The 14046-nt window shown below is 51.9% G+C and overlaps 1 protein-coding gene across 1 annotated transcript in view; it reads left to right on the top strand.

Moving 5' to 3' along the window:
* Nucleotides 1-14046, top strand: part of ACO2 (aconitase 2) — a 52097-nt gene that overhangs the window by 27105 nt on the left and 10946 nt on the right. The window contains exons 2-6 of the mRNA XM_065888395.1: nt 1122-1258; nt 5357-5615; nt 8921-9013; nt 12806-12964; nt 13189-13339. Coding sequence (XP_065744467.1) covers nt 1122-1258; nt 5357-5615; nt 8921-9013; nt 12806-12964; nt 13189-13339 — 799 coding nt within the window. The remainder of the gene's footprint in view (nt 1-1121; nt 1259-5356; nt 5616-8920; nt 9014-12805; nt 12965-13188; nt 13340-14046) is intronic.

Here is a 14046-nt window from a genome sequence, read left to right as displayed (position 1 = left end):
TCCAGGTTGTCGGCCAGGGCCCTGGTGATCTGAGGGCTTGGGCTGAGGCTGGAGCACTGGCTTGCAAGATGGCATGCTTACACGCCTAGCGAGGTGGTGCTGGTTTTTGGCAAGAGGCCTCAGTTCCTCTCTAGGTGGGCCTCTCTGAGGACTGCTGAACTGTTTTTTTGTTTGTTTGTTTGCGGTACGCGGGCCTCTCACTGTTGTGGCCTCTCCCGTTGCGGAGCACAGGCTCAGCGGCCCTGGCTCACGGGCCCAGCCGCTCTGTGGCATGTGGGATCTTCCCGGACCGGGGCACGAACCTGTGTCCCCCGCATCGGCAGGCGGACTCTCAGCCACTGCGCCACCAGGGAAGCCGTGCTGAAATGTTTTAACAGCGGTGGTGACTGTCTTCCGCCAGAGCCATCAAAGAAAGAGAGAACCATGCAGAAGCAATCCTTTTTGCAGCCTAGCCTCAGAGGTCCCTCGTATCACTGTGCCACATTCTGTCCAGTCAGTCGGTGAGTCTACTGCACATTCCAGGGGAGCAGGATTAGGCACCACCTTTTCAAGGGATGAGGAAACATCCAAAGCTCATGCATAGGTTTTCCTCACTAATTTTTCCATCTATTCAACCATTAGTTATTAAATCTCAAATATGTGCCAGGTAGTCCAGATACAGATGAATAAGACAGACAGAGCTTGATCCCAAGCCTCAAGGAACTTATAGGGCAGGCAGGATAGCAGCTACCATTTGGGTGGTGCTTCAGAGCTTAATGGGAACGTCCACATATTTTCTCCTTCAACCTTCCCAGTAACTATATGATCGCTACAGCTGGTTGTATCCCCATTGCCCAACTTTTCTGGTCCTCAGATGGTAGAGAATTTTCTTAAGTGGACAGAATTTGACTTTGATGCAGAAATTCTGACTGTAAATCCCTTACACTTTTCTGCTACCACAGGCTGTGTTCCTTTTGGCTACTGTCTCATCCCTGTGCCTCAGGTGAGGAAACTGAGGCTGCAGTCACTGAATAGCTCTTGACACTTGAATTCTTTGCTTTTTTCACCATTCTGCGCTGTCTCTCAGGGGTGGACCGCTCTAAATACTCCACTGACAGTCGCTGCTGTCCTTCTTCTTGCAGAAAGCCCTGGGTGTGCGGCAGTACCATGTGGCCTCGGTCCTGTGCCAGCGGGCCGAGGTGGCCATGAGCCACTTTGAGCCCAGTGAGTACATCCGCTATGACCTGCTCGAGAAGAACATTAACGTCGTCCGCAAACGGTAAGGCTGCAGGGCGAGCTGCGGAGACTGCGAGAGGGTGTTGGTGCTTCTGGTGCCGCCTGCCCCTGTCAGGCAGCGTAGGAGGTGCTTGGGGAAGGATGGTTGGTCGTGGTGGTGGCAGGATCAAGTCGTTTAGGGTACAGCGGTCCCTGCTGAGGAAGGGTGTTCCAGATCAGTGGTGGACCTTCTGTCCTCTCTGCCAAGGAAAAGTCTGTTAGCAAGAAGCCTGGAGATGTGGGTCCTAGGGAAGGTCTCAGGCACTCTTCGGTGCTGTGGCCCAAACCTTCCACCCACTCTTTCCAGGACAGACGACTAGCCCTGGGCCATTTCTCTGGGATCTGCCGGGCCCAGTGACTTCAGAAATGCATATATTTCCCCTTCAGTGCATAAGCCCAGGGGAGAGCTCAGCCTTGAGACTCAGCAGGAATCTCAGGTGGGATCTTGAGCATATTTTTTTTCTGGACCTCTCTTTGCTCATTTGATAAAATGGCAGCTGTCTTTGCCCTGCTGTTCTGTGTGCCAGGTTCTGGGCTAGATGCTGGCACAGGAGGGATGAATAAGATACCACAAGAGGATGCGGAGTGGGGGCTGGTAGCGCCAACCAGCGCTGCGCCTGAAACTTGAATGGCTGCAGACAGAGCTGCGCGCTTGCCTATCTGGTGACATGGCCCTGGGAGGACGAGAGAACAAGTATGAGTACACAGTGTCGCCATCCGCATTAATAGCTGACGAATGGGCTCAGGTGGACAAAGCCACACTGTGAGTGAGTGATGGGACCTGGTCTCCAGCTCTCGTCCAGTGCTCTGGCCACTGTCCCACACTTGCTCTCTGTTGCCACTTTGCTTCCTCTCTACTGGTATCCTCACTTCAGTTTTACAGGTAAGGGACTATCTTAGTCTTTATCTGCTGTAGCCTGCAACTTGGCATCACCTAATTGTAGTAAAGACTCTTAATGTACATCAAGGATGTTCATCGGATTCAGGTGGTGTAGGCCTTACTACTCAAAATGCGGCCCATGGATCAGCAGCATCGGCATCAACAAGAGCACTGGGAGCTTGTTAGAAATGCAGAGCCTCAAGCCTCACCCCAGACCCACTGAGTCAGAACCTGCAGTTTTAACAGGAGCCCCAGGTGACTGGAGTGCACATCAAAATGTGAGAAGTGCTGGCCAGGTTCCCATCTGGTTCTAATGTGTAGTCAGGGTTGAAACCACTGTCCTCATCACTGTGCAACCTTATAAAATACTTTTTCCCCAGAAAACACTATTTATTCTTAGAGCTCTCAGATGACAGCTCAGTGGAAAAATAATAGATTTTGCTTTAGTCTGCAAAACACTTCTCCCCTGCTCTTTATCATGCTTAGAAGGAGAGTTAACATAGAAGCTTGCTTTGAGATAACTTGACAAAAAAGTGTTCACCATTTTGTCTTTGCTTTAAAAAAATTAATCAGAAAACTGCCCTTTGGTTTTAATTTTTATCAGCAAAATTAACCCTCCCCCTAAAATTTTTCCTTTGCCTTCTTATTCCAACTCTGCACTAACCAGAAAGTCCAATCAATAACTTTTAGCATTTTCCAGATTAGTACAGACAAGAGATGTTCCATTTTCACTGTTGCCATAAAAGAGTGGTTCTCGCTGGAGGTGGGGTGAGGGGTCGATTTTGTCCCCTAGGGAATGTCTAGAGACATTGTAGGTTGTCATAACCTGGGGTGGGGAGTGGTTTACTGTTACCTAGTGGGTAGAGGCCAAAATAACTGTCACACATCCTACAGTGCAGAAGACAGCCTCCACACTAAAGAGTCATCTGGCCCAAACTGTCAGTCGTGCCATAGTTGAGAAACCCTTACATAGAGAAAGAAAGCATAAGTGAGGCTGTTCTAAAAAGATGCTAGTGGATTAAAATAGATGTAAGAGTGTTTTAGAGGGCCAGGGGATTTGCAGGGGGACGATTCCTCCACCCTGTGACAGAGGGGCCTGATTCTGTTCCTGGGAACTGGGCCTCTGTCATCCAGTGAAGTGGGGACAGATGGGCATAGAGGACCCACCTTGCCATCCTCAGTTAATCCTCAAGGAAATGTGGTGATGAACTCGTCCCTAGGCTTTTGTCATTGTCAGGCTTTTTTATACAACTTCAGGCGTTTGCTGTCAAGGTCTTTGGTTTTAAAGCTCATATGCTATTTTTCACCTCCCCTGGACGCAGAAGGAGGGGCTGTGCAGTGAGTCACTGCCTGTACACCAGCCTTGGAGATGCTGCCACAAAAAGGGGGCAGGCTGTACTTCAGGCCAGTGCTATTTTTATTCAAGGTTCTCATGACTGAGAGATTTTTAGAATTGCCAGTTGCTCTGCTGTTGCCCACAGAGCCAGCACCCTAGGAAACTCTTGCTCTCAAGGGGTTAGGTAAACTTGGGAGTGAGGGGCTAGAACCCAGACTAGCAGAAGGACATTTCTCGCTTTCCCAGCAGAGTCGTATTGGTAATAGCAACAGCAGTAATGATAGTAATTGAACACTTAACTGCAGGCCGGGCAGTTAAGTTGTTCTGAGTTTCCAGATGTTATTGAGAGACAGTATAAAGCCACAATGGCTCCTTGCATTCTAGCTCTTCCACTCAGTAACTAGCTCATGACCAGGGAGGGTCAAGTTACTTCACCTCACTGTGCTTCAGTTTGCTCATCTGTGCTGTGAGGATAAAGTGAGTTATATACATCAGAGTGCTCTGGGCTAAAAGTAAGTGCTAAGATAAAACTATGATGACAGAAAGCAGATGAGTGGTTGCTTGGGGATGGGGGCAGAAGGGAGGGATTATAAAAGGGGACAAGGAGACTTTTGGGTGATGGAAGTGTTCATTATCTTGACTGTGCTGATGATTTCACAGGTGTATTCATATGTCAAAACTTACCAGTTGTATACTTTAAATATGTGCGGTTAAGTACACACCAGTTATATCTCAATAAAGCTGTTTAAAAACAAGTATGTGCTATATAAGTACTATCTGTTATCTCTTTCCAATACGAGCCCTGGACTTTAGAGACGGACTGGGAGCTCCCTGGGAGGGGCAGTGGCTTATCTGGTTACACGGTGGGTTTAGTACTAGGGTCAGGTCTAAACCCAGAGCCTCTGACTCCTCGTCCTGTATATTTTTTTTTGTGGCTCGTTGGGTGTGAGTGGAACTGTGCCCCTCCCGAGGAGCCTTCAAGTTTGGCCTAAGCTTTGAGAACGGTGGGAGGCAGAGTGTGAGGTCCAGGCACGTGGGGTGGCAGCTGTGCTGCAGCGGCAAGCAGCAGCAGGGAGCCTCAAGGTCGGGGGAGGGGGGGTGAGAGTTGGCCCGCGCCCAGCTCGGTCTGTGCGGGGGAGGCTGTGCCGAGGAGGCAGCTGAGTCCTGCCCGGGCGGCACCTCCCCGGGGGCTCTGACGAGGAAACAGGGTCTAGGAAGAGGGGCTCGTGAGAGGCCAGAGGCAGCTTCTGTTCTTGAGAGCTGACAGCCACACCTGTCTTCATGGGGTGAGAGCGAGTGGAGCCAGCAGGAAAGGCTTTAGCGTAATAGGGTAACGAGGCCTCTAGCACCTGAGGCGGAGGGTTGCGGGTGGAGCGTGAGGCGGGTTGGGTGAGGGGTGCTGGTGCAGAGTCTCTGTCTCAGTGGGGCTGAGTGCACGGGGGAGGTGGCCGTGAACAGAGAGAAATAGAGCATCCAAGGTGAGACTCTGGCTGCGAACTTGAGCTTCGAACATCACTCTGCTGGCTCTCTGTTACCTCATGGTCGTTTTACTAAATGACAAGGATACAGTAAGGATTAAAAGATGAGACATACACGGAATAGGTGCCCGTCAGATGATAGCAATTAATATGCTGGAAAAAGCAAATATACTTCAGGGAAAAATAAAACCGCGCCGCCTCTTGTGATGTTGGCATTCATCAAGTGGTTTTGGACCTAGCGAGTGCCAGGTGCTGTGCCGTGTGCTGGAGCTACCACAGTGAGCAGCACCGATTCGTCTCCACCCTCGTGGGGTGCAGGGTGCCCGCCGTGTGTGTGAAGAGGGAATGGCTGTGGCGGACGGGGGCCCATGCAGCTGGTCCCAGGCCATCCCTCCTTTCTCCCGCCAGGTTGAACCGGCCTCTGACCCTCTCAGAGAAGATCGTGTATGGACACCTGGATGACCCAGCCCACCAGGAGATCGAGCGAGGCAAGACCTACCTGCGGCTGCGGCCTGACCGCGTGGCCATGCAGGATGCCACGGCCCAGATGGCCATGTTGCAGTTCATCAGCAGTGGACTGCCCAAGGTGGCTGTGCCGTCCACCATCCACTGTGACCATCTGATCGAGGCCCAGCTCGGGGGTGAGAAAGACCTGCGTCGGGCCAAGGTGAGCTGAAGGTAGCATGGGAGGGGCGTGGAGGGGGCCAGTGGGTGTGACATGGGATGAGAGACAAAACCCTTGAACTAGGGTATTACCCCCAAATTCTAATGGACTCTTTAGTTTAGTTTTTTTGTTTTTTTTTTTATTTTTGCTCTCTTCTACTTTGAAAAATACCATTTGCCCTTTGTGAAGCTGTTAGAAAATACTGAGAAAAACTAAAGAAAACAAAAATCATCCTTAATCTTACCATAATAAAGGTATTCTTTTCAGGTCCTTTTTCTGTAATAAAACAGAATACTTTATAAGAAAAGTGATGCAGGTGTTGGGTTCTGATACCTATCGCCACTTGCTCTGGAGAAGGGACTTTAAAGTTCCCGTGCTGCCACCATCACATGTGATCACTTGTGCTCTCGCCTGGCCCCTGGGGACCTTGTCAGGGAGGGAGGCAAATAGTGTCGCTGTTGGTAAATTTGAGGCGGCCAAGGTGCGTGCATCAAGTCCTGGACGCTGCATGGGGGCGAGGTTAGGACCAGACCCTTATCCCTTCTCCCACTCAGGGCCCTCTCTTACTGATTGACCCCCTTTGTGGGCTTTCTTCTGTGAGTTTCACTTAACAAGGTAGAAGGGGCTGGATGCCACACTGAAGAGTTGTCCCCTTGGATTCCTCTCACTCTTATGAAACCAAATTTGTGCTCCTTCCTCCAGGCTCTGCTTGTGGTGCCTTTGTGTGTGTCTACTCTTGGCAATAGCAGGTCTCTCCCAGCTCTGGGCCTCCACCCTCCCCACCCCCTCCCCGTCCCTCACAGTGGAAGTGGGCACTGCTCTTGGGGGGCCATTGGCAGGAGCTGAATGCTGGCAGGGCTGCAGCCCGGCTGGGCACAGAGCAGAGCATGCAATTGAAAGTGCTTCGGCTCCCAGGGTCAGCACGGCTCAGAGAGCCTCTCAGACCCATGGGAAACGCTCAGGGCAGCTTTCCCATTCAAGCCCCTTCTTCCTACCTTGGCCTGCTCGTTTGTGTCCTGGTGGCACAGCGGCTCCACTCAGCTGAAAGAGCCCAGCTTTCTGTCTGGTGGTTTCCATGTTAGCAGCAGTGGTGATGGTAACTGGTAACATTACAGGGGATCCTTCAGTGCTGGGAACTGGGTCCTCTTCAGCCCTAGGGGTGAATGACTGCCTGCAGCAGGGCCACCACCTTCAGGGTCTGGCCCTCCCCTTACTTTTAGTTTTAAAATCTACCTTCTAGAGATGAGATTCACAAAATCATAGGATTTCAGGACCCATTCCCTCATTTATTTAACAGATGTTCATTGAACATTAATTATGTGCCAGGCACTGTGCTAGGTGCTGGGACTCAGTGTGAACATGACAGACAGGGGCTCTGCCTTCTTCTGCCCTCATGGATCTTAGAGTCCAGTAGGGAGACAGAAGCTAAACAATCACACAAATTGGTAACTGCCAATTTGGGAGAGTGTGGAACTCTGAAAGTATAAGAAAGATGTCTGATTTAGACTTTGTTGGGGAAAGGACAGCCTCTTTTGAGGATGTAACATGTAAGCTGAGATGTGAACAGGTAAGCAAGAACGTTCTAGACAGAACAGACGACCTAAAGACCTTGAGGAGGAAGAAACCTGGTACTTTTGTGGAGCTGGAAGGGGGCCTGTGGGCCTGGAACTCTGAGGTGGGTGGGGCCAGGTGCAGGCAGGGCCTTGAGGACTGTGGGCGCCCTCCTAGGAGTCGCTGAGGGGTTTACGCAGGAGAGGGATATGGTCAGATTTACATGTATTTGTAAAGGGTCCCTCTGGGTGGAGCTCAGAGAGGCAGAGTGACCTGTCCAGGGTCACACAGACCACCGGAGAAGTATCTAGGCTGAGTTCTGGTCGAGACTCTGCCACACCACTCTGGCCGCCGTGCTGCCTCTCCTCCCATATGCAGACACATGAGCAAATGCACACACAACCAGCTGCCTCCTGCCCTCAGTACCAGTTTTACAATTGGTGACTGATTTATAAACGAAAAACCCAGTATATTGTTAATCAGAAAGAGACTGCCTTGGATACCTAAGTTCTTGTCTGCCGTTCTTTTACTTGGGGGAACTACACGGGCCCTCAGAAGGATGCATGGTTGGTGTGGAGTTTAAATGAACGGGGCTGCACGGTATTGAGAGTGTTTTATGGAGGGCCCAGTGGAGTCCACAGTGAGTCCTTCCTCTGTCTTGGAGCGTGGCTGTCCCACAGCCAGAGGCTAGCAGGTCTCTATTCCTACTTCCTCCTTTGCAGCTCTGTGCTGTCCGCTATGGTCCCATCCCTTTAGTCCCTGGGGTCTCACCTATCCAGGGACATGCCATGTCTTCCAGATAAACTCTGGCCTACATCCATGTGATGGGAAGCCTTCCCTTCTCCCCCGAGGAAGTTGTCTCTGAATTATAGGTATAGTGGGTACCATCCTGTTTTTTGTTTTGTTTGTTTAGAGCATGGTCCATTTCACGGTCTTTCATTTGGGGCCCATCAAACATATTACCAAGTGTTGAGCACCTACCGTATGCCAGACAGTGGTCTAGGTGTTCTGAGATGTAGTCTCTGTAAGGGAGGTAGCCTTATTTCTATTACAACGTAGCCCTCAGCTCTGTGGTTGGACAGGCCTGGGTTCAAACACTGGCTCCTCTGTTTAACCCTGGGATCTCCAGCAAGTTATTTCACCTCTGAGTTTCTGTTTTTGCATCTGTAAAATGGGCTTGGTGACAATACTTCCCCTGAGTTGTGAGGATGTTTAGCGTGGTGCCATTTCCGTAGTGGACATTCAGTAAATGTCAGCCAGGATTACAAATGAGGCATCCGAGGCGCCAGTGGAGAAACAACACCCAACATGAGGCGTGGTGGGACCGGGCTGTCCACTCTGTCCCACTGCTTCCCTTTGAGAGTTCCCCTCCCCCACACCATGTCCCAGTTAGTCCTGTAGTCCCATGCTTACCCCTCACTGCTGGCCTTGGCTGAGGACTTGAGTGCCAGAGGGACCCTTCTACAAATAAGGAAACTGAGACCCAGGGCAGGGAAGGGACTTGTTTTGGACCCACTCCCTGGCCAGGTGTCACAGAACTGGGCTTTGTCTCTGTTCCCTGCTCTCTCTCCTGGGCCTGCCAGCTGAGACTATGGGCCAGCGTCCAAGCCCTTTCGGAATTATTTGTAGACGGCCTCCAGGAGAGGGCCTGTCTTTACAGTGCCAGCATTTCAGAGTCAGAGGGGAGAGATGGGGGAGGGGGGAAGGCATGAGCAAACTGTGTCACTAATGCCCTGGTTATTGATTTGTCTCAATAGGACATAAACCAGGAAGTGTATAATTTCCTGGCATCTGCAGGTGCCAAGTACGGCGTGGGCTTCTGGAGGCCTGGCTCTGGAATCATTCACCAGGTAAAGCAGGGCCTGGCCTGCCTTTGTGGGTGGGCAGGGGAGCGGGCTGCCCTTAGGGAACCAGGGAGCACCTCCAGGCCTGTGGGAGCCCGGGGCTCAGGCGGGCAATTGGATGACATTTTCATCAGCCCTTAGACTCCTCCGCCTTCATTTTAAATTTAATTTTCTTTTTTCAAAATTAATTAATTAATTATTTTTTGGCCGAGTTGGGTCTTCATTGCTGCACTCAGGCTTTCTCTAGTTGTGACGAGCAGGGCTACTCTTCATTGCAGTGCGCGGGTTTCTCATTGCGGTGGCTTCTCTTGTTGCGGAGCACAGGCTCTAGGCATGCGGGCTTCAGTAGTTATGGCGTGCGGGCTCAGTAGTTGTGGTGCACAGACTTAGTTGGTCCGCAGCATGTGGGATCTTCCCAGACCAGGGCTTGAACCCATGTCCCCTGCAGTTGGCAGGCGGATTCTTAACCACTGTGCCACCAAGGAAGTCCCTAAAATTAATTTTCACTGTGTCAAGTTATACATTCTCACTCTTCGTGTGAGAAATTAAAATAGTCCCTTCTGACCAGCTTTTTAAGGTTGACATGTTTTGTGCTACACCATATTCTAAGCATTATGGTATTGTATGGTTTTTTGTTTTGCTTTTTTCCACAAGCATTATACCTTGTTCTGTGGATAGCTAGCACTTGATGAGCACATTCCGTGTGCCAGGCACTCCGCAGATGGTAACCTACTGGGTGCTCGCCGTGACCCTGTGAGATTGGTGGTTTTATTGTCCCCACCTTACAGATGAGGAAACTGAGGCATGGAGAAGTTAATCTCCTTGCCCAGGGGCACCCAGTTGGCTGATTGTGGGGCCAGGCTTTGCATCCAGGCGGCCTGGCCCTGGAGCCAGTGCTCCATACTGCTGTACTGTGTCACGGCCTCCCGTCACACCGGGAGCTCTTCCCCTCTCAGTGCACAGAGTGCTCCTCGGAGCCTTTTGGCCCATTGTGGGTGTCCTGGAGGATGGAGGGGCCAAAGGTCACATGGCCACATCAGTCAGGAGTTCTCCTATGGTCTCCCAAGGATGGATTTTCTCTTGATAGGCAGTTCTGTCGTGTGTGTGTGTGTGTGTGTGTGTTTCCGGGGAGATAGGTGATTAGCTTTCATCAAAGGTGTCTGTTCAGGGCTTCTGACTGGTTTGTGGGGTGTGTGCTGGTTTGTGTCCATTTGCCATCCATCCTGTATGTGAAACCTGCCTCTTTGTACCTTCTCAAGGTGACCTTTCTCCCCACCTCCATCCCAGGGCTCACTTCCAGGCCTTCCTTCAAGATGAGCTGAGTCAGGCTGTAATCCGACCCTGCATGGGTTCCCAGCACTGCCCCACTCTGAAACCAGAGCCACAGATCACTGCTCTGCCCTTTCAAACCATCGCCCTTGCCAGGAAGGGGCTCCCCGGGTATGGCATGTCACACTGGTCTGCAGGCCAGAGAGCCTCTCTCAGCAGCAGGGCGAGGGAGTCAGGTGGACCCAACCTTGGCCTTTTGTCGTCAAGGGGACCCCAATCCAAGTGTCCTCCATTCACCTTAGTACAAATGCTGAGGCCGTTTTGGCAGCTTCTGGGCCAAAGTTTGGGGTTGTGAATGATGGCAGCTCATACCTGCCAGTGGCCACCAGCTAAGTGTACAGCCTGATATATTTCTTTAGAAAGAAAGTTCCCAGGAATCATGTGATCTCTGTGCAGCTTTTCTTTCCTCTCCCCCTTGACAGTAGGCAGCTTTAATCTGCCATGTCCAGATTAAATCTTAATCCCTTTCCCTCTGCCTTGAGTCCCTTGGCAGACCCTTCCTCCTCCACAGTTCTGCTTTCTGGTCACCTTTGTGAAGTCCTGGCCCTCCGGTGCCCAGCACTGGGGATCTTGTGATCCTGTGTGGGACCCTTCACATTATGGCCACAGTGTATGCTGAGTGTGCCCTGTGGGGACAGGGACTATGGCTTATTTATTCCTCTCTAGCTCTGGGCCTGGCGCCAGGTCAGTATAGAATAGATCCTCAGTGTACATGTGTCATGCAGATAGATGGCTGAATTTCTAGTTTTATGTTCTAGATGTTAGTCCAGCCTAAAAATGCACTTCTCCACCACACCCCCGTCTGCCTAACCATATGCAGCCGACCACTGAGGCCACTGTCACAACCAGCTTCTTTGTGATGCTTTCTGCAGTCCTCGGGTCTGTGCTGACCACTCCCTTCTGGACATGGACCACACTGACAGTCTACATGGTGTGACCACACTGAATTCTGTGTGTCTGGTCTTCATGGATCAGACTTTTACAACCTTGAGGAGCTTTAGAGATTAACTAGTTTTAAATCTTTGTATGTGGCCAAGGAAAAGGAGGGCTGGAGAAATGAAGCAGTTGAACGGCGTTCTCTCCAACAGTTGTTTTTTGTTAGGGATTTCTTCTGTGTTGGCCTATTCTCCCAGCCAGCTGCCTCGTTTCTGGAGGAGAAACCAGGTCTTCTAACTTTCTGTGTTCCCAAGAGGTGAGACCCCTGGACCCTTGCTGAGTCTGCTGAGCAGATGCCTAGCCTGAGGCAGAGGCCCTGGGGTTTCTGTAATATTCTGGGGAGACTACCCACCATTCCGTCAGTCCTGACAGTTCATAGAGCCTTTCGCATCTCTGATCTCATTTATCCTCCCCAACATCCCTATGTGTGTGTTGGGCCATAATTGCCTCTGACAGTGAGCAACAGAACCTCAGGTGAAGGATCTTTCTGCAAAATAATAAATAAAAATAATGCCTCTCTCAGGCATTATTACAACTTGACGGACATGTGCCTATCAAGTGCTCACAATGATCCAGTGAGGGGGGCACTGTTATCAGCTACTTTTTACAGATGGGAAACTGAGGCTTAGAGGGGTGAAGTGACTACTGGTAGGTGGTGCGGCCAGACTGCAGACCCAGGCGTGGCCCTTTGGCTGCAGTTTCTTCAAGCAGTCCCGCTGCAGCCTCAGCGTGTCCAGCACCTCCGCTGTCAGGATGGTGGGCGGGGCTGCACTGGGGTAGCTGCCCCCCCGTAGCTCCTTTAAATATCCTGGGGAGAAATGCTCACCGCCAGCTCCTAGCTCCCAGCTAGGAGGAGTGCCTCGGTGAAGGGAACACTGAACTCGGAGAGGTAATGCGGCAAGTCATCCTCTTCCTTAAGCAAGTTGCTTCTGTTCTCAAAGCCACCTCCAGGCCACTGAGGCTAGGGAGGCGTTGTCTATACTTCTTTTTAGTTCAGTGATGGAAAAACTCCTGGCCTGTGCTCCCGTAGGATCCCCGGTACTTCCTTGTGGGTGCTGGAGCCAGGCCATGAAAGATTGTCTGCCCTGTTGAGAAGCCAGATAAGCACACTCCCTGTGTCCACCACGTGAGGCAGTGGGTGTTGTAGGGGAACACCTTTCAGGGGTCAGCACTTGTCCCCAGGCCTGTCACACGACACACTCTTGTACCTAGTTCATCTGGTTCTCGCCACAATCCTGGGGTCGAGGTGGTGTGGCCGTTCTTAACAAATGAGGAAACTGAGGTGCAGAGAGGCACTGACAAGCCCAAGTCATACAGTCAGGAACTGTCAGAGCAGTTTGTGAGCCCAGGCCACCGGTCTCCCAGGTCTCTGGCTCGTACAGGCCACACTGGAGAGGCCCCATCCTGGAGGGGTGCCTGGGAATGGCCCAGTGGCCCAGTGTCGGTAGGGGGCGGTTTTGCAGACCCCTTTGGAGCCCTACCTCCATTCTCTCCTGAGGGCTTTTAAGCTTAAGATCTTGGATTCTTTTTCAGATCATTCTGGAAAACTATGCATACCCTGGGGTTCTTCTGATTGGCACTGATTCCCACACCCCCAATGGTGGTGGCCTGGGGGGCATCTGCATTGGAGTTGGGGGCGCTGATGCAGTGGACGTCATGGCTGGGATCCCCTGGGAGCTGAAGTGCCCCAAGGTGAGGGGTAGGGAAGGGCTCATTTCGGGGTGACAGCAGAGGGGTGGTTGGCAGGGGTGAATGGGAGATGTGGGACCTGAAAGGGATGAGAGAATAGGTCAGGCTCAGATCTCTTTGGGAAGGAGGCAGGGATAAATAAGCTGAATTCCAGCAGGTAGATTCCTGGTTGGAACATGGCACATGATACACAGGCCTGTAACTGCTTCCTTGCCCCACCTACTCAGGTGATCGGTGTGAAGCTGACAGGCTCACTCTCCGGTTGGACCTCACCCAAAGATGTGATCCTAAAGGTGGCGGGCATCCTCACAGTAAAAGGCGGCACGGGCGCGATTGTGGAGTACCACGGGCCTGGCGTAGACTCCATCTCCTGCACTGGTGAGGAGGGCGGCCACGTGACATGGCTCTCAGCCTGTGCTGGGCCCAATGGGGCCTGTAGTTGAGCCGTAGAAGCAGTGAATGGCCTTCCCCTGAGGATCTGTCCAGTCAGTTTGGGGACTTGGGATGGACACTTAGAGGTCGAGGGGAGACCTCACTGTCTAGTCCAGGTCCCTCACTAAACGGGAGACTGGGGCCCCTCAAGGACGGCAGGTAACTTCCCTGTGGCCACACAGATTTAGGGGCTGAGCCAACTTGGCTGTGGCCCTGGGCTGCCTTGGGTGATCCAGAAGAAGAACCTACAGAGGGTGGAGGTGGTGGTGGGAAGGGGATCAGAGTCAGGGCTTCTGTCTCCAAGCAGCCGCATTCTCACATCTTCCCTTGGCTGGAGCTGGAACCTCACTCTCTTCCTTTGGATTAGAGGCCGTCACCTGCTAGTCTCCAAGACCAGGTGGGAGCCAGCCCCTTCCTACTCGTCACTCCTGGTGATCTGGCCCCAGTGCCTGGGCCCTCAGAAATCCAGGTAGACTTGGAATGAACCTTAGAGATGGTTCAGTCCAGACTTCCCTAGGGGCCTCCCTCGGCTCCACAGCAGCCCCACAGAGCTACAGTTCAGCTGGCCCTTGTGTCCCTCCAGTGATGTGGGGCTCATTCTTATAAGGAGCCCTTACTGCTGTTGGACAGCTCAGTTAGGAAGTTGGCAACAA

The sequence above is a fragment of the Phocoena phocoena genome, chromosome 11 (assembly GCF_963924675.1).
Source record: "Phocoena phocoena chromosome 11, mPhoPho1.1, whole genome shotgun sequence".
Classification (NCBI taxonomy): Eukaryota; Metazoa; Chordata; class Mammalia; order Artiodactyla; family Phocoenidae; genus Phocoena; species Phocoena phocoena.
This window is presented reverse-complemented; position numbering and strand designations above follow the sequence as displayed.